Source organism: Nilaparvata lugens, chromosome 3, assembly GCF_014356525.2.
Source record: "Nilaparvata lugens isolate BPH chromosome 3, ASM1435652v1, whole genome shotgun sequence".
In the NCBI taxonomy this organism is placed as follows: Eukaryota; Metazoa; Arthropoda; class Insecta; order Hemiptera; family Delphacidae; genus Nilaparvata; species Nilaparvata lugens.
In genome coordinates, this window is record NC_052506.1 from 36,465,068 (window position 1) to 36,492,133 (window position 27,066).

General features: G+C 34.5%; 1 protein-coding gene across 1 annotated transcript in view; it reads right to left on the reverse strand.

Annotated features, from left to right (window-relative positions):
* The window catches only part of LOC111049007 (mRNA (2'-O-methyladenosine-N(6)-)-methyltransferase), a 32,487-nt gene extending 12,596 nt beyond the window's left edge, over positions 1-19,891 (reverse strand). The window contains exons 1-10 of the mRNA XM_039422782.1: positions 19,778-19,891; positions 17,508-17,759; positions 16,313-16,468; positions 14,860-14,990; positions 14,132-14,163; positions 12,678-12,909; positions 11,840-11,960; positions 10,835-10,976; positions 9,196-9,377; positions 5,858-6,117 (exon numbers count right to left, since the gene is read on the reverse strand). Of these exons, the coding sequence (XP_039278716.1) occupies positions 5,858-6,117; positions 9,196-9,377; positions 10,835-10,976; positions 11,840-11,960; positions 12,678-12,909; positions 14,132-14,163; positions 14,860-14,990; positions 16,313-16,468; positions 17,508-17,759 (1,508 nt within the window). The 5' untranslated portion in view covers positions 19,778-19,891. The remainder of the gene's footprint in view (positions 1-5,857; positions 6,118-9,195; positions 9,378-10,834; positions 10,977-11,839; positions 11,961-12,677; positions 12,910-14,131; positions 14,164-14,859; positions 14,991-16,312; positions 16,469-17,507; positions 17,760-19,777) is intronic.
* Positions 19,892-27,066: the final 7,175 nt, after the last annotated feature.

The window sequence follows — 27,066 nt, forward strand, 5'->3', positions numbered from 1 at the left end:
TTACTTTGATCAATCTATAGAGTCCAAAGTGAATTGTTTTCTCAATACTGTTGAGTCTGTGATGAACGAAGCCTTTCCTCTCAGAAGTGTCACAGATAAGCCCACTTTACCTAAAAAGAGTAAAATTTATAGTTCAGAATTAAGCTACATAAAGGAGCTGTGCGACTGCCTCTATAATACATACTTGAGCACTGATATACTTTCTATTAAAGAATTGTTTAAGAAATATAAGAAAAGGATCAGAACATTACTCAGGGAATCTAGACGAAAAAAATGACGAATTTATCATATCCTCTAGCAACAAGAGCAAAGCAATATGGACTATCATAAAGAATGAATGTGGCAGTAAACGACGGTTTGAGGGTACTGTTGGTGATTTAACTTCAAACCAGTTCAACAGATTTTTTATTGACAAGATTGATGAAATTGTGAATATTGTAGCTAAAAAGGGGTGTAGACAGAGCTCAGCAAAATATCTAAACATTAGTTGCAACTCCAGACCTTCTTGTAAATTCAGTTTCAGACTAGTCAGTAAGATTGAGGTCGAGAATGTCATAAGAAACATGAAATCCAGCAAATGTGCTGATATCTATTGTATGAACACTTTTATTTTTAAATTAGGAATAGACTATCCAAGTGAAGTGTTAGCTCACATTATAAGTAGTTGTATATTAAACTCTGTGTTTCCTGATGCATTGAAGTTTGTAAATGTAGTTCCAATATTAAAGAAAGGTAGCAAATCTGATTGCAATAGTTTCAGACCTATTTCTTTGGTTCCAATTATATCCAAATTTTTTGAAAAGCTGTTAAATATTCAGATTGTTCAGTATTTTGAGGTGGATAATCTGTTCAGTGATAGTCAGTATGGCTATAGGTTGGGAATGGGAACTGTTAAAGCGACGATCTCCCTATATGATCAGCTATTGAAATCATTGGAAAATAGGAATCAGACTGATGTAAGACTATTCGACCTGTCGAGAGCTTTCGACACAGTTTGTCATGAAGTTCTTCTGAAAAAATTAGAATTTTATGGTTTTGAAGAATCTGCTAGCAAGCTTATTCAGTCTTATCTGAGAGATAAGTTTCAGAGAGTGGTTTTTAATGGTGTTGAGTCTAATTACTTGCCGGTTCGTTATGGGGTACCTCAAGGTTCAATATTGGGCCCAACTTTGTTCATTATTTATGTGAATGACATGCCTAGAGTAATTGGACCCTCAGCCAAAGGATATTTATTTGCTGATGACCTTGCAGTTTGTGTTAGTACAAAATCTACCTTGGCAATCAATAGAAGCAGGTCCATAGAAAATATTACACTGATGATTGAGGACTGGTGTAACGCAAATTTACTGTGTTTAAACGTAGATAAAATTAAGAGTCTTTATGTGTCTTATGGCAACAATGCTGATTTGAATGGTCTGAGAATGGTTAATTTTCTTGGTTTTAATGTTGACTCTAGGCTGAATTGGAAAGACCATAAGCTGTGTAAGGGATTGTTTATGTTAAGAAAATAGAGAACAGGAGTAAGTCTATCAGTGTTGCGAATAGTTTATTTTTCTCATAATACATAGTTATCTATCTTATGGAACATTATTGTGGACTTCCCAAAAATATAGTATCAGATTATTTAGACTGCAGAAAAAAGCTGTGAGAATAATATGTGGTCTTCCTTCAAGAGGACACTGTAGGGCTAGCTTCAAACTGATTGAAATTATGACACTTCCTGCTGTGTTTGTGTATCAATGTCTCAATCATGTCAAGGTAAATTATAACTCCTATGTTCAGCAGGGTATGTGTCACAACTATAATACTAGAGGTAGGAATAAACTAGTCTTGAGGTTTTGCCACTATGCAAATACTCAGGAAACTTTCTATTACATTTCTCTGAAACTTTTCAATGCCTTGCCTGAGAATATGAAAAAATTACCATTAAAAATATTCACTAATAGAGTTGAACGATTTCTGTTGACGTATCCAATTTATGAAATGGAAGAGTTCTATGACGTAGTTGACAATATGATTGATTAGCAACTAGGTATTCTTATAGGTGCGTACAGACTTTCGCTCTGCTCCGCAACCGAACGTCACTCCAGCAGAGCGATTGATGATCGACCGGCGAACAACAGTGGTTCGACCGGGGAACGCGAGAAGATCTAACATCTTACGTAACGTTCATGATGGGTGCGTGGGCGGTGCGACTGTGGTTCGATGGTGGTACGAGGGCGGTACGAGGGAGGAGCGTGCTCGGTGCTGGTTGGAAGCGCGAATATGTGTACGCAGCTTTAGAGTGGACTAGTCATATGATTATGTCTTATGAGTGTGTTTTACTTATATTGTTATAAAAATAAGTATATTTATATGTTTAATAATTTATTGTCATGACTTCTTGATTGTAATTATGATTCAATCTATCATTGACATTTGTAATGCAATTGATGTTCTCAATTAGTTGCTACAATGAAATATTTTGACTTTGACAGAGACAAGATATAAGCAAAAAAGTAAAAAAACCAACCATTCAACTTATAGCTGAAACAAAATTTTTGTATCTTCAAACAACAAGTTACAAATAATCGTAATGAATTGAACCAGTGCCAAAATGATCCTAAATTGTTTTGGAAGCTGATAAACGAGTTAGGAGGAAGAAATGTGAAAGAGGATAGCTTTCCATTAGATAAATTTTTGTCCAATTCACCACAAACATCTATCACTGTCTGCAGAGATGTAGCAAATGATTTAAACATTTTTTTGCTGCAGTAGGAGAGAATCTAGCTCGTTCGATCGATTCAGGTGGTGCTCTGATAGTGAATGATACTGATTATGTTGTAGACACAGAATATGCGTTTCATCCTGTTTCTGAGCAGGACGTGGTAAGGTGTGTGACCGCACTAAGAGGTGGTTCGGCGCCTGGTTACGACCCGATCTCGGCCTGTCTTCTAAAAGATAATATCCATATAAACCTTGAACCTCTCCTTCATATAATAAATCTGAGTTTGACCAACGGAGTTTTTCCTGATATTTATAAGATTGCCAAAGTTTTTTCACTTTATAAAACAGGTTGTTTTTCAGATTAAAATAATTATAGACAGATTTCTCTACTAATAGTTTTCTCCAAAATTCTAGAAAAAATTGCCAAGGAGCAACTTGTTGCTTACTTAACAATGAATAACATTATTACAGACCGGCAATATGGCTTTAGGAGTGACAGATGTGTTTCTGATGTGATGTTTGGTGTAAACAAAGCTTTGCATAGTGCTGTGTCAGGTAATTTGAAGGCTTTGATGTTATTTCTTGATCTCAAAAAAAGCCTTCGATAGTGTAGACAGAAATAAGTTTATTGATAAGTTGAGAGCAATAGGAATTGTGGGTAAGGCGATTGACTGGTTTTCCAGCTACCTTACAAACAGACAGCAATATGTATCTATATGTGGGGCAGAGGGAGAAAAGTCACCAATCAATTTTGGGGTTATTCAGGAAGTACTCTGGGCCCAATACTTTTTCAATTTATATTAATAATATCTCTAGATTAACTTTGAATTGCGAAATTTTCCTTTTCGCTGATGATAGTCTGTAATACTTGTTCAGGGAAGCAATTGGCTTGAAACTAAAAATAGAGCTTCATCTTATCTACTTATTGTTAAAAAATGGCTGGATCAAAATATATTATCACTACATATATCTAAAACCAAGTTCATGCCAATTGCATTAACCCATACAACTGGTTACAATCTAGAGGATCTTAAAATTCATAATTGTAATGACTTTTTAAATAATTCGTTCAGATGTCAAAGTATTGAACAGGTTTTTCCATATAAGTATCTGGGCGTCATTTTTGATTCCAGACTTAAGTGGATACAACATATTGACTTCCAATTGAAAACCTTACGTAAATATATATTTGCATTCAGGCAGCTTGGAGAAATTCTCAATTTCAACGAACTTAAAGTAGCTTATTTTGCCTTTGTACAGTCTCGCCTCTCATATGGCATCTTAGCATGGGGAGCAGCCTACCGCACCCATCTAAGAAGACTAGAAGTTATTGAAAAGGCAATCCTTGAAGCTGGCTTTCGTAGACGTCGAAGATATCCCTCATCTTTATTATTTCAGGAAATTAGAGTTTCACCCCTGAAAAAATTATACATGAAGGATCTACTTATTCATGTTTATAAACACTTTGGTTCAATTTTCCTACCATCTTTACATTTTCATAATACCAGATATGCAGCCACAGTTGGGATCAGAACTATCCAGCTGAAGAGATCCTTCTCAACAGCAAATTGTTTTTTCTTATCCCAGTAATATATCGTAATTTCAAGAGATTATATTTCAGCAAAATAACATTTTTTCAGCTGCAAGTCTTGCAATTTTGAAAAATGATTGAGATATTGGTTGTTTGAAATAAGTGAGGAGGAGGCTGCTGTGGCTCTGGTCTTGGCGGGCGGCGGACTCACCTAACTGCAAAATTAACATCACTTCTACTGACTCTATACCAATACAGACTGACTCTATACGATACAAACGGACTTGACAATATAGAATGACTTTTTACTATACGAAGCTATGACAATCATTTGAATGAAATTACCCTCATAAATTGAATTCATTTTGGCTCTCTTTCTTCTTCCCCTTCATAAGATTCACTCTACTTGAAATACCAACTCGAGTCTACGCACAGGCCACAGTGCCCATGTAGGCTCATTCCGTATGTATAATATGAAACCCTAATTTAAGTACTTAATTATTTGTATTTTATATATCATATTATTTATCATTTTTGTACTTGCTGTATTGTGGAATAAAGAAGATTCTTGATTGATTGCATTATACGGGAGACCAGCAGGCCACCTCCACGCAACCCCACAGGTACCTGGAAGGTCCGACAACACAATGACACGGTTACACACTTTTATATCTATATTGTACCGAACGATTTCAGCAGTTCTTACTAAAGTGAGATCCACATACTTTCAAGATTGATTGAATTGAAAGCGTCGATATTATTTTATTTAATTGGGAATGCTGACTATTTAAAGACAATCTTACTAAACGCTTCCATTCAATCAACAATTAGATCACCATTTTCATTTTTTTCATTTCATGTCTGTTATTATAGGTCGATTTTCTAAAGACAATCAAAAGTCGTTAAGTTCTTTTTCAAATCAATATAAATTTACAAATATAAAAAAATGGGTGTTTGTAGCCTTTTTTATGCATACAGCCCACATTAGGCTTTTGGCTTTAGCGTGGGTGATGAAATTAGAGGAATGATATGATGAGATAAGATGATTTTCCTTTTCTGTTATATCTTACCTGCCTATTACATGAAAAACCATAGTTGTCAAGGTATTTTCCCCTCTTTTCCAGCACACCACATCCTTTTTGCAATTTTGTCTTATTTTTTTGTTGGTTTATATTTATTGATAATGTTATTGCAATTGGTTTATTGTATACTAGCAAATTAAAAACTTGACCTACTGTAATCTTTAAGAATTTAAAATAGGCCTATAACCATCCTCGGTAAATTACCGTATGCAGTATGCAAAATTTCAAGTTTTGAAATTACAGTCAAGTAGTTTAGACGTGATGATGCGTGATTCGTAAATTTCCTATCCCTATGGCTTTAAGCCGGTTCTTCCTTTTATTATAATATTTTTCATTCTCATTATATTTTTGTGTGTTGTGAATAAATTGAATTGAATTCAAGTAGTAGAGTGGAAATATGTCGTGTATTTAAAAATATATCAAAAGGGTTCTAGATAATCAATTGAAAAACTATTGAGTAATCCTAACAAAATACACCACAAAAATAGAGCAACAAAGAATGATAATTTAGTGAAATGAGTAGGTTGGGATGACTGACCCCCTGGAGCCGAAATAGGAGTCGGTGTCGGCGAAGGCGGAGCAGTACTGCTTGAAGTAGCAGTTGAGCGGCGACGCGAAGCACTCGAAGGTGACGCCGAACGCGCGATGCATGCACTCGAGCACGGTGACCGGCAGTGCGCCCTGTGTGCCCTGCGCGCCTGACAACCACGCGTTGTAGCGCTTCAGCAGGCACCACACGCGCGGCAAAAACAGCTCCAACTTCTTGTCGTCGAAGCACGAGTACCTGTACAACTGCTCCTAAAACCCAACAACACCAATGAGTCAAGTCACAAAAATAGACATGCTCTGTCCGCAAAGTTATGTCCGACACCATTGTGCTGAGGCACTGGCCGACTATAGTAAGGTCCACGTTATTATGGCAGTATTGGTGTTGTTATCCTTGTCTATCATTCGAAAAAGCAGATAACGCTATCCTTTTCTAGCTCTGCAACCTTGCCATATCGGTTTTTAATAATGCAAATATATTATTAATTAACAAAATATTTAATCTGGATCATGAAAATTTATTGCTAAATCAAAGATGAAAGATTTTATTAGAAATTGGAGTAACCAACTGCTGGAATATCATAACTGTATAATTATTTCAAATATCCAATGAAAGCTATATAAATTGCACAATTTCTGGGCAGTTCCATTCTTCAAATGTCCTTCTGCTATTCAGTTCTTCGGTCAATATTTGCAGTAGCAGAAGTCCTTAGTTCTATTTATAGATTTCATTGGATATTTGAAATAATTATTATACAGTGATATTATTGAATCATTGATAATAATTTATTTGACGAATAAAATATAAATGATTATTCTACACAGGAATGAACAGTTAATATTGCATCAGATGTATAAGCTATCTTCTATAGAAGGCAGTGCAAGGCAGAGAATCGGCAACGCTGTTCTATCTTTCTCCACTTTCTCCACCTCACAATAGTAGTTTGGGGGTCTTGTGAACAGAGCAGACGACGCGCCAGTTGTCACCATCCTGCCGGAGAGTTGTCACAAGCATTTCCGTAAAAGACGTTCATGTGACGCGTCACAGTTTAAAATGCAGCGCTCCCTCGAGCAACGCAGTGTCATGAGAACGCATACTTTCTAGAAAAAATTGACACTGGAGATGAGATTTAGGTGTTCGAGTAGGACCCATTTCCATGTTTCAACATTTCCTAAAAATCTGGTGTACTCACACAACTTTCCCTGCCGTTATGAAAATTGATCACCTGACGCTAGTGTTCACGCGCATCTCAAGTCTACTATTGAAAGATCTGAGCCAGCTGGTGACAGGTCAATAACGCTGGCGACACACGAGGTCTGCTATCTCTTCGTAGTGAATGATTTAATAGAATCAACAGTTTGCAATTTAATTTTAATTTTTTTCTCGAATTTCAAGCTTATATTCAATTTTAGGTGAAAATGTTACTGAACATTGAGAGATTTTCATGCTCAATCTTTTCCTCTCGATTTTTTTAAAAATTGTATCTGAAGCCTGATAATTGGGAATCTAAAATAAAACTTTGCATAGATGGGGCGGAGCTCCTGAAATTTTTACAGATATGGCACTTGTGGCAGTTGATGAAGCTTATCAATGACTATTTTTGGTATAAATTTGATCAAAATCGTTGAAGCCGTTTTCGCGAAAATCGCGATTTTCGCCATTTTAGCCGCCATCTTTTATTGCATTTGATCGAAATTGTTCGTGTCGGATCCTTATAGTGTAAAGACCTTAAGTTCCAAATTTCAAGTCATTCCGTTAATTGGGAGATGAGATATCGTGTACACAGACACACACACACATACAGACCAATACCCAAAAACCACTTTTTTGGACTCAGGGGTCCTTGAAACGAAAAGAAATTTGGAAATTGGATACCTTAATTTTTTTCGGAAAGCGATACTTTCCTTACCGTACCTATGGTAATAGGGCAAGGAAAGTAAAAAGTATGGGTTCTAGTTCACAAGGTAGCGCTGCAATTTGAACGCTGACTTGTCACGAAAACGTTTCTCACGGAAACGCCTGTAAAAACAATCGGGCAGGGCGGAGACAAGATGTCAGCTTCGTTCACAAGACTAGACTAGACTAGTAGTCTGCCAGTAACGCAGCACTCTGGAATGTACAATGCGTCGGAGAAAATAATTGATATTACTTTCCGGACAGACCCTGTAAACTAAGAAATTAAATAAAAATGTAACATTTTTTATCTGATCTTGTGTACATCGTGTTTCAATGGTGATGTATTCGATTTCCTCTAGGTTTAAGGTGTGATAGTTTTTTTCATGCAAAATTATGTTAGCCTAGCGTATAGACGGGGAACGCAGAGACGGCTAATTACTGACGGCCAGTTCTTTTCATTACACCTTCCATCAATTTCCATTTAGACAGAGGTTTGGTGAAAGGAAATTGGTTGATAGCGACGTAATGAAAAATACTGTCCCCCAGTAATTGCCTCTACTTTTTCCGTCTACAATCCGTTATAATATGTAACGTTGACATACATGAAAAAAACTTAAATCTTGTGAATTCGAAATATTTCAACTCCAAAATGTCTTATTTTCCTCATTCCAGTAAATAAGGAGATAATTTACCATTTGTCAACACTATAAAATAGGGTTATATTAAATATTTAGGCGTTATCAATAACTTTCATTTTTGAAGGTTTACATAATTATCTAAACACCAGAACATGTTGAATATTTTTTCTGGATGATGCCCAATATGCTCAAGGGTTAATGTGATGAAATGGCCAATCAGCCATGCACTTGTTTGGATTACAATTCCCGACAATTTCGGCATAAGATGATCAAAGGCTCTTAAGATCAAAGTATCTTTTCGTGGCTAAAGGTAGTGAGATTTTCCAAAATTATCAAACCGACAATGCGGTATCAAAAATGATTAACACAATTTATCCAAGTGAAATAAATATAACTTTTACTAAGTACATTTAATTGAGAGAAAATATTAGACACTCTCAGCGTAATAAGATTTGTAAGTTGCGATTGCCACACAATAGCAATAAGACAATTTATTGTTTTAATGGATTCAGTACTCAACTGCATTCTCATCCACTAGTATGTAGTGGGAAAGAATACAGAATAGAAGTCATTCCGCAGTATAATTATGTTATTCAATATCTTCCCAAGATCAATTTTGCCACTACAAATAAAATCAATATGTGGACTTGTTAAATCAAGAATTTCTACGAATAATATGAGCGAAAATAATGAAGATAGAATATATTACGATCACACTCATGTTACAAAATAAACGTTCAATTAGTTTCTTTTGATTAGACGCTGATAATATCTAGATAAGTATTGAAAAATTACCAATTTTTGTAGGTGTGTCATATTGATTTGTACAGCATCGTTTTGGTAGCGCAGATGTGCCTGCTCACGTTCTTGCGTGTATTCGATCTGCGGCATCCGCGGAAAAGGCAGCGAGAACTGCACCGGGTAACACCACACTTTTCTCATTGAATTTGTACAATGCGGCGTAATCGAGGGCGGTTCTGAAAATACATAACAAAAATAGAAAAAAATCAATGAACTCTCAATTCAACACTTTGTGAAAAAAAATTGCAATAATATATTTTTCTCTGATATACTGTAATTTGTTACATCGAGATTCACTTCAAACTATCAGCATCTCTTTATCAGTGTATTTATTTCCTTGTTTGTCATTCGGCAATACCAATAGCTCTATCCTTTTAAAACTCAGCAAGCGTGGCCAATTTGACAGGAATGTTTGCCTTTGACATCATCAAGTAGCAACTGTACAGATGTGAGTCAGCAATCTTGAGTAGTTTATATGACACGTTGTATTTTTCACGATTTGAGAAGCTTGTTTTAGATTTTACATCCAAAGAGATTTTATTTTATCATAGATTTAACAAATAAAACGTGAATATATCAATAGCCAGGTTTAAAAAAGAGGTTCAATTCATTTATTGGCTACACACACGCCTAGGGATCTTTCACAACTTGAAAAGAAACTACGATTTTGGTAGTGAACAAGAAATACAATGAAAAATAATATAAAAGATATGCAAGGTAAATGGGCCAAGAGCAAATAAATAACTCTAAAAAATTTACGAACAATAGACCAATAATGTTTTCTTAGTAGTGGAATTGATTGGAGAGAAACTGGATACGGGGTATTTTCTAATTCACCCATTAAATATAATATATGAATGATACTGAATCAAGAACACAACAAAATCAAAATATTTTGGAAGATGAATGTGATGGATCTTTGAAATCCTAATACTCTGAACGGAAATACTAGAAAAATAATAGAATATAAAATTTTATAATAATCATTTTGTTCAGTTATTAAATTTAGAAAATTATTTTCCTTTGTTTCTAAACTGGAATTTTCATTTACATTTATTTACATCAACTAATGATAAAAACAATATCTAACAATATTAAGTGAAATATAGAAAATAAAAATAATTATTAATATAGGTAATTGATTTTTTTTTATTATTGCCCACATGAGCATTTTGCTTATGCGTGGATAATGGGAAGTGCGAGAGTGAATTATGAACGAGATCAAACTTCCATGCCAATTCAATTGGATTTGGCGGGATTCGAACCCGCGACGAGGTAGCACTAGCAGACTGAAGAGTGCAACGCCTTCTGGCTGTTTACTGTTGCAAACATGTTTGTGAAATCTTAAATAAAGAGTAATCATTGATATGAACTTCATCTTAGACTAATAATAATTATTGGTGGATAACAATAGCTCATTTCAAATAGATACTACAGAAAACTCATTTCAATATTAGAAGTGACTTACCGAACACATTGAAAATAAAATAAAGATTTTTCTAAGCCTTGAGAATGAAAATCCATGCTTTTAAACAACTAGACCATTCAATGAATTTCAATTACGTATTTAATCGATTTCTTGAGACATGAATGTGCAGAGTGGAATTTAATTTGATGGCAACTTTATGCTCACCAGGAATTCCATTTTCCTTCAAGATTTCGAGATTCTTTTCTCTGATCTTTTTGGCGTATTCTGCAGATAGGTGATAGATCTTCGAGCAGATGCCTTCCACTGATTCTTTTACCGTATCGGTCAAATGCGGTTGGCATTGTCTCTGAAAATATCAACAAAAATTATTATAATAAACTAAAATTAATAGACAACATACTAATGTTACATAACCATAAGTAGAAAGGGCATTTTTAATTTAAGCATTAAAAAACAATGAATTAAATGTTTCCATCAATTTTCAACTTCATTGATATGGTAAAGTGTTGACGTCCTAGTCCAGTAAATAATTAGTATAGGTAGTACAGTTTCATCATGTTTGGAATTCAAGTATCAATACCATGAAAACAAATGAAAAAGCTTCCTAAAATTACATCCCTGAAATTCATCCACAATTTAAAATGGTCGTTTTTACCACCTTTAAAAATATCTTCCAAATAATGCTTACATATTTCAATCAATATTTGTGATTTTTTCTATTCAATATTTGTAACTTTAAAACCAGTTATTAAAATTGTTTCGATTAGACATTAGAGAAAAAATAAAAAATTGAATTTCACAAATACATGTAACTTACATAAATTAATAAAATAACCATTCACCCATTCACTAACCTAATAACCATTCCTAGTTGAACCATTCGAGTTTTTTTTTTAATTCAACTATAGAGAAAATATAGCATAAGAAGATAGCCCATGGTAACGCCCAGGGCGTTTATGATCCAAATTTCACAATCAGCTCAAGCCAATAATCAAAGTAGTTATTTTTCGTGAAGCTATGTGACGCTGGTAGTCTCTCATACTGTGCCGTTCTTACACTTTCACCCGGCCAAAATAGTAATAATAGACAGTAGTCGACAGTAATAGTCGGCCTGAGTTACCAAAAACTCAGCTTGAAATTTTGAAAATAGACAACCTTCACTATGGGATATCTTCTTACGCTGTCTTTAATCTAGATGGTTAAAATCACCTTTAGATGAGCAAGTCTGTCTTGGAAATCATCATAAGTTGCTCCAATAGTCTTCCTGAGCCATTGGAACGTTTCTTCAGCATTCCATTTGACAATTTTTCTACTTTCCGAAGTAGCATTCCTGAAAATATAATGTACAATATAATAATAAGACATCATTATAATTTCTATTATTATAATTCACAGAATTTTTGTTGAGATATACGACAATGCAATATTGGAATGAATAGATAGATAGATTGGAATGAATAAATAGATCACGTTCGAGTATTCTTCAGCTTTGTTACCTAAAATTGATCAAGTTAGTAAGATCAACAAAAAGAAAAAGGATAGAACTGGTGAAACACGACTTTCCACATTCATTCCACCAATCTATCTTCAACAGTATTGAAATATTAAAATCATCAAATTGAGAAAAAATCTTATTAATAGTGCTATTGAATGATTAGAAGACTTCCATACCCCAAGAACTGATAACAGGGAAAAGCTGAAGAAAATTCTATGAATGCTACAGTACAAGTTAATATTCTTTTAGAATATTTGGAGGAACTCAGGCACCTCCTATTGCCCGGCAGGTGTCTCCACAACTAGGCCACCCTTCAATCGACTATAGTAGCACTAATTTCACCACTATACAATGAATGAAATGAGAACATTTTCTATTAGGCGTAGTTAAGACTCTCTACCACTCAACCTTGACAATCAAGTATAATTGAAATTATTTCAAACTCAGCCAAACTGGCCACAAAGAAAGATGTAAGAGATATCTTGACATAACTCATTCATTTTTTTTAATATACTCGACTTATTTATAGTTTTTTTTCAAAGACTAGCTGACCTAGATTCAATCATCATCTTGGCGGCCTCGGCATATCTGGACAACTGCTTCCTGGCGTCGCCAGTGAACTTAGGCCTGACCAGCTTGATGGGGATGTCGTTCATGATCTCCCGGTACATGGACATTGAGATCTCCGGGTAGCACTGGCTGGGGAACAGCGGGTCGCTCCCCCTGTCCACAACTTTGCGCTCCATCAGCCACCGGTTGAACGAGTCTTTCGGCGAGTCGATGCCTAAGCAAGCCAACATTCAACTTATTTATTTGAAAATATACATATTTGGGACATCAGCGCACCAGAAAATCAATCGCATTATTGCCCTCATAACGCACACTGAACAGAGTAATTCAAAAACAAATACATGAAAAAGAAAAAAGGTCATAACTAGGCTTATACTAATGAGTTCGAGGACTAATGAACTGGAAACAAAATACAAAATAATAGAAAACCTTGCATACATGGAACTTATAGTTGTAGAAAAAATCTAGCATCAAGTATTAGAATTGAAACCACTAATATATTGTGTAAAGATAATCTAGAGATTAATTAGTTTATATAAGTAGGACTACTGTTGGTATAAATTTATTGTGGAAATCAGAACGATTGAACCAGAAATACCAAAAATGTCTTCTGAAATATGAACTATTATTATTAAACAAAAATCCAAATTAAATGCTGTAATTCACCCCGAAGACTTCTGCTACTGCAAATATTGACAACAGGGTAAACAGCTAGATGGAAATTCGATGAGCGCTACTATAAAAAATTATTTGTCAGCCCGGGAATCGAACCCAGTACCTCCTAATTGCCGGAGTGCTTACCCTTACACCAAACTGACAATCTCTGGAAAGCTGCGCTCATTTTATACAAAGCCATAGCGGCCAGTCAGTCTACTGTTGTAAATTACTCAGATATTGCTTCGGGGTGAATTACAGCATTTTACAATCAATCATGATGTTTTATTTTCTTGTAGATTTTATAGATTCTATATCTAACAAGGAAGAATAGGCCTAACAAGGTTGCAATAGGAGCCATACCCTAACCACTGATTTAACCAATCTGACGAATATTGTCTCATAAAGCTGATTCTAGTCTTATTGGATTAGATTTCAATTTATTCAAAACACACAAAAATACTATGAGTAAAGGCAATATACAACAAAACAATAAGCGTAACAATGATATTAACACATATTTAATTTAGATTTTCTTTTGATAATAATTAATTCATTAGCATTTGAATAATTGCAATATCTCAGTAATTTCCACCTGAAATATGAACTATGAAGCAACAATTTTTATCACAAGAGTTCCCGAAAATAATTCCACTGTGACCATACAGACCAAACACACACATATGCCTACCAATTACAGCAGGAAATAAAACAAAAAACCACGAAATATATAGGAAAACAAAACTAGACCAAATAACTCAATTAACATAAATCTCACTAACCCGCCTGAATGCACTGTCCGAACCAAACAAATCTAACACATTGTTAAGCCTATTGTATAATCGCAGTGACCTAAACAGTAACCTGGATAATATTATTAAATAATCTATTTATTTTTATATTATTAATCAGCATTTATGCTAGTCAAAATTCTTCAATATCGAAATCAAAAAATAGAAGTACCTGAGTGAAATTCACTTCAAAATTTCATAATTCTTAAATAAATAGCACTAACGCTTCTCATTCTATGTATGCTTTGTACAAAGGGGATTTGCCCCCTTTTCTTGTTTTCGCTCTTCAATTCCGGTTGACAAACCGGACTGAACCGATATGTGCGACGTTGTCCTACTTCCTTTTACGAAGCAACCTAGAGGTGGCTGCTATTGAAGTAATATGAGTAATAAGATTTATAGTCTGAGAAAAATTGATATTTCAAAAACATTTTAATTATTTATTTTTCAATTAACTAGCAGCCAGTCAATTTGTACCTTCAATGTAGGGTTAAAGCATTTGAAATAACTGCTTCAATTAAGATAATACTATTGCACGAAAAGTATTGATTATGTGAAATTAAACGTGAGAAATTTGAGAGGTGTATATAAGGCCACTAATATTTGATAAATTGTCAGTCACCTAATAAAGTTTCGATCGAGAATATTATGACATTATTCAACATAGAAGTATTCAAAGTCAGGAATCCAAAAATGAGAAAAATCAATTGAATACTTACGATAGTATGAATTTTTTAGCAGCAGGACTAGTGACACCTTCTTCAGAAGCTCGTCTCTTGGTTGGTCCATTGACCGCAGGTGGCGCCCCCCCTCCACTCGTCAATGCAAGCGGATCTGTTATAGGGTCAAACTGAAAATGAAAATGGTTATAAATTTACTAATACAATGTAGAAACAACGGTTTTAAATAGATGATGAAATAGAGGAAGAGGTTTGGACTGGAATCTGAACTGATCTTGATTCTTTGAGATTCTAGTAATAAACAATTATTATTGCAATTGTAATTAAATATTAAACAATAAATTACAATATTGTAATTTGTTGCAAGATTCAAATAATGAATCTTGGTTTGATTCAAAAGTGTTTCGTCATTCCAACTAGCCTATTTACATGTTTTGTACATTGATAGATAGAACCTACTAGATCAACTAGCAGGATTCTAAATGAATAAATTTCATTTCATTCACAAAATCACATCTAATAAATGATTTTTTGGATTCAACTGAGATCTTGGGACGAAACAATTTAGTTAATAATTTTTTTGTTTGCTTCAATATACAAATAATTTTAATAAGAATTAGTTTGATGCCATACGAAGTTTTGAAGTAATTTCTTTGTGTTTCTCAACTAATTAGTAACTGTCGTTCATACATTCTGTTGGTTAGTACTGGCGATGTGCACGTTGCTTTTGGAAACATTTTTCAAAGTATTTCGATTTGGATATTATCCAGTTATTAAACTTGAGCAAATTTCTAAGGAAAAACTATTTTTAATAATTTTTTATTTCTGAGATATGAGCAGACATATAAATAATCTTATGAGCACTCATATAAGTTAAAATCTTGGGGGAGATCAATTTCCTAATTGGTAACAAATAAATTCATGAAATTTTGAGGATACATTTTCAAAAATATTATTCATTTCATGACAAATTTGATTTCTCAGAATATCAATTCTAGGGAAATTTATTCCATTTTGAATAAATAACCAATATCCTCAAAATTTAATGGAATAATTTTCTACGAATTACCGATTCGGAAATGGATTTCCCATAAGATTTCAACTTTAGCCGCTAATATCTTAAAAAGTAAAAATGGTGGACGAAGTTTTTTTAATATTGGTAACTTGATAGCATTCTAATCGAAATACCATGAAAATGTCACCAGTAATAAGTTTCCAAAAGTGTGGTGCTTACCTGTAACAGATGAAACTGATTTGGATTCAATTAGAACAGTAGGATTCAACTCAGCTATTTGACGAAAATTATTCATTTACTGGGGATCGATTTTTATTTTTTCGAGTTCGAATGTTAGACCATAAACAATATTTGGTTATCGAGAATAGGCCTATTCATGTCTGAATAATTAATGTATCAAATTCAATGAGTAAAATAGGTTAGAAAGTGGAAGACCTTCGATCAGAATTGAAAACTATCATTGCATTTGATTCCTACCTGCGGTTTGAGAGTTGGCATCTCCCAAAGGGATTCTCCATTCAACTTATTCCAGAAATAAGGTCGATTTTCGCGCTTACTCCAACACTTGCGCCAGCCTTGCTGCAGCAGCTCTGGCGGCAGATCATGCTCCATGAAGCCACCGACTGGCATTCCCTGCAACAAACAATAATTGGTCAAATATCAGTAGGCTAAAGATATGAAAATCCTGACCATTTCATAGAGCTTCAATTAATTCAGACACACACACACACACACACACACACACACACACACACACTTATAGTTAGGATAATTGTCTTAACAATTATTATTTCTTTGCTTCTACGTTTCATGAATGAGAAGAGTTAGAGTTATGAACCTACCTACTTTTTGAATCAACTTTGGTTGTTACGCCTCTAAAAAATCTTCGATGATCAATAAATTTAAACAGGAGATTATCATCTTAGAACATTTGATATTGATAATAACGATGCATTGTGCCTGAATGATCGCTAGTTTAATTTAGACAGAGATAAATATTTAGAATAGAAAATTTTGACACAAAAAAAATATAACATGACAATCAATCAATAATAATTTCATGATTACAAAAATAAATACTTCATGACATGACCTGTTGGTCGTCTGCCAAGTTGAGCTCTTTTAAAATTTAAAATTTACATGTAAGAATTTAAGAAATTTCAAATTCGAAACAATTTTGAAATCAATCAACCAAAGAGAACAGAAGAATTACATATAATTACTATATATTAGAGATAAATATTTTGATGTTTGACATTGTGGCGAGTAAATGAGAAGTGATTGATAAAAATACCAACTGATGTAGAAATTGGAATTGGACCAGTTTTGGGTTTTAGCAAAATGGTACTTTTCTAGAAATTGTGTGATTGTAAATATGAATAACTAGCCATGTGGTACTTTTCTAGAAGTTGTGTGATTGTAAATAATTGAAAATACGAATAACTAGCCCTGTGGTACTTTTCTAGAAGTTGTGTAATTGTAAATAATTGAAAAAAAATAATAATTTAGCATGTGGTACTTTTCTATAAGTTGTGTAATTTTTGAATTGAAAAAATGAATAACTGAGCATTTGGTACTTTTCTAGAAGTTGTGTAATTGTAAATAATTGAAAAAAAATAATAATTTAGCATGTGGTACTTTTCTAGAAGTTGTGTAATTGTGAATAACTGACATGTGGTGTCTGCGGAGGTATGTGGGACACAGGCAGATGATGCTCGTGTAGGCTGATGGGGCCAGCAGGTGGGTCGAGCTTGATGGGCGTGGGCACCAGCACTGATGGGTGCTGATGGGTGTGACCCATGGCCACTGATGGGTGCTGCAGCTGGTCCCATGCCGATGTGCTCGCACTCAGCTCCACTGGCACCAGCTTGTCACCTGTCGTCGTCTTCATCACTACATTCTGCCAGCTGTCCTGAGCGCTCATCTGCAAATCAAATCATTCACTATAAACCGTCAACATCGGTTGAATGCGACATCAATTATGTTTTTATCAAAATAAATGTTTATGTTATCAACATTGGGTGATGTTATTTATAGGGAATACTGACAGTTAGGAGAGGATCTTTAATAGCAGAGTAATGTGTACAATACTCAAGATCGGTATTCTATTAGCCATAGAATGAAAAATACATGCTTGACAGTCCAATAATTATTACAAAGTCGGCATTGATAAATTTATAGGATTTGAGAGTTGATCATCTCAACTTCTAAAAGAGCAAAATATTTAAATGAGCATCCCGTCTGAGACGCGTGGTTAGAGCACAAAACCTATAAATTCAGTGGATTCGACGATTCATTAGATATGAATCTTAAAAGCAATATAGTAGCTAACACTTCTAATTCATCTGTCGCCATAACGTTGATACAGCATAAAAATGATGTAAAAATCTAATGAATGTAAAGGTTATGAGCTCTATCTGTTACGGCTATACCGGCGTGTCTCGAGCTGCTTGCTTAAAGCCGTGCGTGTCTCGAAATGAATCTAAGGAATCCTTTAATGTGATACAATACATATTATAAATGTTAAACTCATCCTTTTATTTTGAAACACTCCGTATAATAGGACAGAAATCCTGTTTTGAGTAACTAGTCAAAAAGTTACAAAGTTCAGTACTATGCTTACCGACAACGTACGACGTTTTGGTATACATTAAAATTCAACTTTAAATTTATAAATTGGATTTTACCGGCTAACATTTTAAGGAAATTTTCACTGAGTAAGCAATTCAAAAAAGCTGTTGACTATCCACTAATCCTATATTTTTTGGCAATATCTGTAAGCTCAACAGATCTAAAAAATTGCTTTAACGATTTTGACAAAACTTGAATATTCAGCAGAAGTTTTGTGATACAAATATTCGTTTTGGACCTTGAAAAGGAGAATTTTGATCATATGTATAACATGGAATGGGAAAGAGATAAATTAAATGAAAATGGAGTTTCTATTGCAAACACTGAGAAAAAATTTAAAACTCATTAGATGACTCTACCTTTAAAGTAATTCATAATATTATTTTCTCATTGCGCAATTAATACCAGTCATTTTCAAGATAAGACTAAAAGTTGAAGATGAATAATAATAATTCGTCAATTATTTGTCTTTTCTTCAAAAATATTATTTTTCTGTACGAAGCGAGCATTAATATAGATAGAATAAGCATTCAGGAAAGTATGCTTTCTCTACAATATTACCGACAAGTAATTTGAGAAAACTAATTATTTGCAGATTTATTACAATCACTTGCCAAGTTTTTATAAAAGTAACTGAAGTAGACTCCTAGAATCGAAACCCTACTGGAAACGCGGTAGTCACCTAGGTAGGCTATTCAGGGTACATATTCTCCTGATAAAGCTCAAAACATTAAAATTAAAATAGTTAGGTACTCTCTTAAAATTGAAACTGTTTATTAGAGATTGCATAATTTAACTTGGGGTTTCTGAATAGACGAAAAAACTTTAAACATCCAAGTTAACCACTGGAAGTTACTCATAGAAATTTATTCATAAAATCATTATCTCAACTAAAAACAGTTAAGGTATTAAAATTTAAAACGTGTAATATTAAAAATTGGAAAATGATAATTAGTTATAAAACCGTTATAGTTACAAAATTCAATTTCGGATACGGTACCGTACGCTAAAACATCAGTTTAATTATAAATTTTTGTTTATAATAGGTAGTGGCTAATGAAAAGCAATGGTAGAAAAAAACAAATAAACACCATTCTTATTTAAATATTAATCAGAAATAGTCATGACATAGTTATATTATTAAAACATTTTCTGTCAAATGAGTTTGTAAACAAATACTGTTTAACAACACTGTATTTTTTGTTTCATTTCCCACCGAACAACTCAAGAAGCACTGAATCAACATTTTTATAAAGAAAAACTTATATGTAACATATACTTGAACAGTCATAGTGTGTAATATGGTACTACCTTAGTTTTAAGAACTTTGAAAATTAATTTCTAATATAGAAGAATGTTTCCATTCAAGTTTTTGACGAACGATAAAATAACAGCCACCTCTGACGACGCCATTTTCACTCGCATAGCTTTTCTGGCTTTGCGTTGCGTTGGTTTACGTCACTGTTTCCATAGCCTTCATAATAACCGCGTTATACATTATTTTCAAAATAATATTTTCGAGAGATAATGAATATTTTAATTAAAATGAATCTACTTTCACATTAAAAATATATTTTGAAAATCTGTTTGTTGATGAGTACTAGAACGATTTCGATTTCAAATTCTATAACCAGGATTCTCCTGAATGCCGTTTGTCTGAATTAAACACTTTTTGAAAAGTTTGTTTTCAATCTTGGAGGTGACCGAGTTGAATTGTCTCTGAAGTTGCCAGACCATGTATTTGATAAGAGTCACTAATCATTCTATAAAAGTTATAGATTTTCAAATTCAATAGAAGATATTTATATGAAACCGTTAAGGGACGTATCAACAGAAAATGTGGAGCTGGCCAATATCATCAGGAACGTTTTTTTAATATAGGCACAGTTCTTGCAACCTTGAGGCAGTCTGGGAATATACCATCAAAGGGACAGGCATTGACCAACAGAAGGAGTAAACCAATAATTACACCAACAACTTTCTTCAGGACATAAAAGTTGATAGGTCATAAATGTATTTGCTGTAGATGGTTTCAAAACCTTCTACACGGTATTGAATGAATCAGTGAAATAGAAATCTCTTTATTGACATAAGACATTTATCAAAATGTATGGATAATCGTCATGCATATCATACAAAATTTCAAGCATAAAAACAATACAGTTTTACAATATAAAGTACCTAATTTACAAATCCATCATCACAATTTATACATATAAAAATCAGCCACTGTATAAATGCATTCTTGCTGCAATTTTACTACTTTAAAGATCCAGCGTTTTTGAGATCGTGAATACCTGAGGTATTCATTTCTTATGTTATTTCTGTGCCTCGTGCTAAGATTATAGACTTTAGTGCTAGTAGCCAACTCCCCTTTATACCTATGTATATAGTGAAGCAGGCTCATCACATAGACGGACGGCATATTCAACAGCTTTTGTAAAAGAGGCCCACAATGAGATCTTTGGTTTTCATACATTTTTATTCTAACTGCCCTTTTCTGAAGCCTAAAAATCTCAATGGTCCTACTGCGATTGCCCCATACAATGATTCCATGAGACAATAATGAAAATATCTGAGCATAATAAAAATTTAACAAAACATCAACAGCTCCACGCAATCTTCTTTACATATAAAGGCCTTTAGATAGTTTCTTACTTGAAGACTCCATGAGCCTCATGGAAAGTTTTAGGCAGTTATGAGGCTGGATCATAATTTGAGTCTGAAATGCCATCTACTATCTCATGGTGTTCAGAAGAGCCGTGTTGACTTCATCAGGACTGGAGCTCCACTTTGTCAATGAGTGTGTCTTGTAAGAGTCCTTGATTAGATTCCTAGCTGTTTTTTTTTTGAGATTATGGGATCTGTCGATGAATTTAGCATTGTGGTCTTTTTTGCCCTATCTATCTCCACTCTGTAGATTGGCTTTGCTCTCATCTCATGTACTCCTCTCCCTGCAATGATTGGTTAGTCTTATAGGCAGCATACAGTATGGTACAAGGGCTCTAATATTTTGCAACTCCTGAGTATACCATTCATTTGTGTTGTGTTTGTGCTTTTCATCAGTTCCAAAATTTGGTTTTCAGGCTACTTATTGCTGGGCATGACAGGTTATATGACTGTTAGTTTTTCATGTTATGGATAAAATTTTTCTCCACTAGTGGAGATTGTGTGCAGTAAATTCCAATTTATCTCATGAGGTGTTGTCAAAATACTACTACACTGTCATCTGTAATTTTTCTCCTGCCAAATTCATACCTATTCACCAATCAGGAACATCTACATTTTAATGGAGTTCTTGCACCACATCAATCAGCACAGCACAGTGATCTGCCACCAGTGGGTTCACAATCTCAGCCTTATAATTTTGAATAATCAAAATTCAGTTTTATCAATTAACAATTATCTTTTCTTCCTCCAAGTAGTTATAATATTTTTTTTCTTGTTTTTCATATGTACCATTTTAATCATTCTCTTTTATTACTTTTCTAGTATTTATTTTTTGTAATAATTTTTAATGATGTATTTTCTGTATTAATGAGTTCGTTTGGGCTGTTATGCCTGTTGCACTCCTAGATTTTTGTGAGAATAAATAAATAATTATTCAATCATTGATTGCTGCAGCATTTGAGCAGTTCTGTCCTCATGTAAAGGACAATCCATAAGAAATTACACATCTTCAGTACATTGTGTAGCCCCTCAGGCTTTAAATCGAAATCACCACTGTTAAAATGAACTTTGAAATCACTGCCTTTGTAGATTCTATCAGCCCGTTCAATGACAAACTTCAGACATAACTCAAGTTGGGTGATAAATGGTTTTGTGCAATTATTGCACAAAATATGTTTGGTTTCAACAATGCACACAAATAACTACCTGTTTCAATTCCATAAATTATAAATGATACAATCTAATAAAGAGCATTATTGTCAACACAGAGAATCTGCAACACTGTAGTTGCATCGTTTTTACTGACCTCAATGTATTACCGCATACACAATGTATCATATCCACATACTTCATAACTGTAATACTACTATAAATTTAATAGTATCACTATAATGGGCACGCCAAGAGTAACAAGAAATCTTGTAGAGATCTACAAAATGCCTTGAGCATGCACAATAATACCATGAATCCAAAACAAATATTTTTGAAAATAGACCTTATATAGTGAGGTCCAGATTATAATGGCAGTGTAGGAAGATAGGAGAAAAGGGTTGCCAGATCTCAGCCTTGCCACTCAAACAGCTGATATTGCTATATCTGATGAATTTAACTGTTCATTATTGCTAAAAGTAGTTATTCATATTTTATTTGTCAAGAAAAAATATTTTTTCAAGATATAATCTTAAATTTTCATGATTGAGATCAAATATTTTGTCAATTAGTTGAATTTCTACATTGTTGATAAACGGTGTGGCAACATCGCAAAGCGAGAAAGAGGTAGCGCCATCTGCTTTGTTGAATGATAGACAAGGATAGCAACACCATTGCAAATCACACACTGACATCTGTCTGCCATTATAACGTGGACCTCTCTATAGAAATAGATATGACCTCTCCAGACATCTTTTGTTCATTCAATGAAAAATCCACTTGTCAGCTGATTGATTATGAATAATTCTATAGTATGATTTATCCTATCTTTAGAGTAGATGATTATAGTGATATTGGAGTATGGAAGAAATTCCTTTTCTTTTCATATTATCATTAAAATGCAAAATTTCAAAAAACCTTGTGTAAACATCGACGCACAGTTAAAAAAGGAATATTTCTGCCAAATCTCATCGAATTTTATCAATGCGTTTAGCCATAATGCGTTACATACAGACAAAAGAAAATCCAAGTTAAACATAGACCTCACTAAGTTTGGTCAATTAAAAAATACTTTTCAAATAACTTATAACTGTCAGTCCTTAACTCGAGCAATTTACGTTTTTTCACGTTGGGAGTTACGAGAAGTTGTCTGATAGGTCGTAATGAGGAACAGAAACACAGACTGTGTGAACTGTGAAAATTACTTGCTTGATACAGTAAGCACTGAGTTTAACCAAGATTAGGGACGTTCCGATACCGCCATTCTTTCGATACTTGGTATCGAGTCGGTATCGAAAGGAGGGTATCGATATTAGTAAAGTATCGATACCACAAGTATCGAAAGAAAAGTATCGATACCGATACCTCAAGCATCGAGTGAGCATTAAGTATCGGAATTACCAACTAAAATACTTATCTACTAACTGCAATCTATCAAGTAAAATGACTCCAGCTTGATCAATAAGGGTATCAATACGTTTCTTTCGATACTTTACTAATATCGATACCCTCCTTTCGATACCAAGTATCGAAAGAATGGTGGTATCGAAACTGGAACGTCCCTAAAGATGGGTAAATGACTCAAGCTCGGTCAATATTGGTTCAAAAATTACAAATTGATTTCATATTGTAGGAATATTTGTTCAAGAATTATAAATGTGGTCTTAATAGTAGATCAAATTGATAATTTTTGAACCAATATTGACTGAGCTTGAGTCAGTTATGTACTGTTTGTTATTAGTGATGTCATAATGTCTGGTAACTGCTACACTGGGCAAATACGAAATATGTTTGGTATACTTAAGAAGCTATGATGTCACTGAACAACTAAACAGCATAAATTCAAAGCTAGGAAACTTTAACCTCACCAAAAAATTGCTCACAAATTAAAAGATGGTGAATTCAGGTATCGGTATTTCCAGGTTTCTAATAACCAACAAACTATTTCAAAACTCTTAACTTCAGGGACTTGAACTTCTCATTCTCAATCTCAATGTTATTTCCAATTTCCAACAAAACAAAAACAAAACTAGAAATAGAAACTACTAGCATAGCGGTGTGGTGTTGGAAGCATAGTAATTTGTGACTCACTTGTTCCTTGTAGCCTATAATTTTCACTTATATCATCGTTCACAACGATCATCCTTCAATACTTTTTTCTTATTGAATCAGTACTATAATTTTCATCTATATTAATCCTTATAATCTTTTAAAATTTATATACAAATTTATTTATGATTATGTCATTAATTGAAGTGAACTACTTTTTGACGTGACAACGTCTTATAAATTGGTTTGCCGGGAGACACTTCAAGAAACTGCATTACGTTCCCACGTTATGCGCTCACAATGAGTGCGAGTGAGAGCGTTCGTTTCGGTTCACGGTCGTCTGGAAAGAGCACGAATAGGAGCAGTGGCGAGCAATGCCTCACCAACCCGAAGGCATTCACCTGGAGAGAGAGTGAAACGGAGCAGTCAACCTGCGCAGGCGCCGCAAGCAATCTCCTGCGGCTTTAAGCCCCGTTCACACGACCCGTGACTTGCCAAGTCACAGACGGCCTTGATCTGCCGCTTGTCGAGTAACGCGTCGTGAGAACACTGCATCAGTTGCTTTTCGACCTAGCTCGAGGTGGCTCGACCGAGCCACGCGCCGCCACGAGCCGTTCCCGACTTTTGTCGGTAAACTCATGAAACATCAAAGGCGCGAGCTCGAGCAGACGCGAGCCTTGCATCGGCTTGTGTACCCGTTCTCACGGCCTGCCATTCGCCGAGCCGAGCGCATGTCCTTTTGTACTGTGTTGTAGTACAAAACAACCGCAGACGGTAGCGCGGTGGACTTGAAATCCAAGGTAGCGATATCGTGGGTTTGAATCCCCGTGCCGCCGCATACTTTTATCAATAGTTTTTTATGTACTTACCTTTTTCGGCTTTTATTATAGGAATCCACCCACCAACGCTTTTTCCGTCTCAATCGTCTTTTCAAATATTCTCCAGTGCAGACTACATAGTATGCTGCAGCGCAAGCTATTAATTCGTTATCATCATTCCACATATTTCTACACTTCACAAAACCTACATCAACTGGTTTACATCAAACTCGAGAAGTCACAACAGTTCTTTGCTTCAACAATTCTTTTCTTCAACAGTTCTTTGCACAACAGTTCTAAACAACAACTAGACACCGACCCAGAGACCACGGTGCTCGCGTACGTCCGAACGGGCTTGAGGTACGACGTGCCGCCCCGAGTCCCACCGAGCCACCCCGCGCCGTGAGAACTGTTGGCTCGCAATTCCAGAGACTTCTCGTCGATCTGTGGCAGATCCAAGGACGTCTGTGACTTGGCAAGTCACGCATCGTGAGAACGAGGCTTAATTCAAAATGTCAAGTCAATGGTTGTCTCTCGCTCTTAGGTTGGCGCGGGCTAACCATGCCCGAGTGGAAGGGACGCGTGCCTCTCACTGACTCTCATTGTGAGTTATTATTTCATCCTTCTTCCTACTATACGAATGAATATTCACATTAAAATTATTTTACCACTCAAAGTCGTTGTCACGTAAAACTTTCGCCCGTATACCGACTTTACAGGCAACCATGCAATTTTTTTACCCATTTCGCCATTCGATACCGTTTCGATACTCCAACTTGCGTATCGATACCAGTAAAGTATCGAATCATTCGATACCGATACCACCGGTATCGAAAGCAAAGTATCGATACCATAAAGTATCGGAACGTCCCTAATGATCTATTAATCTATTTGATTTTTCGAAAAATAACAAAGGGAAACTGTGGATATATCTGTATAAATCATTCTAATAAATTAAACTTAGAAAAAGAATATTCGAATTTTATTGTTCATTTCTCTCATTATTTTGTCCTATTTTCAGAAAATGGATAAAGAGGTGAGTTTTGAAATAGATTTTCTACAACATAACCTTAAAAAACAGTATATAAAATTTATACAATTTATTGTTTTTTATTCCATATAATTATTTGGAAGTAACGTTTTTATCAGAATTCACATTACAGCATCAGAATTCACAGGGTGCTGCGATCTGGTTGTGAGGCTGCTGCGGCAGGAATTGATTTCTTTGATGTGTCCGTGGTAGCTTTCAGGAGGGCAGCCATGCGGTGGGGACTCTAGCTCCTTCTTTGTTGTTAGCTGATATTTATATATCTTTAGTCTTATCATCCTTTCTCCTTTTGTTTTTTTATGCATGTATTTTGTTATACCCTTTGTGATTACTAGTTAGTGATCTAATGCTGAGGTTTGCCTAATTTATTTTTCTGTTTTATTTGGCCATAGGCTACTTTGAATGCTTTACCTTCATTGCTTTGCTTTAAAATTTAGCTTCATCATGTAATATGTATACTTAGGGGGCACTAGCCATTCCTCTTTAACTTAGCTTGTTATTGTTATGCTTGTTATTATGCTTATTATTAGGTTATAATTATGCTTATTAGTTTTATTATTATTCTTCTTATTTTATATGCTTCTTTTTTGTGCTTTTTGATTGTTGTAATTGGTGTGTACCGTTGGAAAATAAATAAATAAATAAATTCAAGGAACACAATCAAGGCCTATATTGCAATATTGTCATTAAAATTAAGGCTCAACTCACACTTATTGTTTTTGAAGGGACGGATTCGAGGATCCAAAGGTTCATAGAACCCCACACGTCAACCGAAGCTTATTGTGTTCCCAAGTAGTATGTAGTTAGGTAAATCAATACCTGTGTCATTTACAAGAACCTGGAGTTTTTCCCTATACTAACATCCA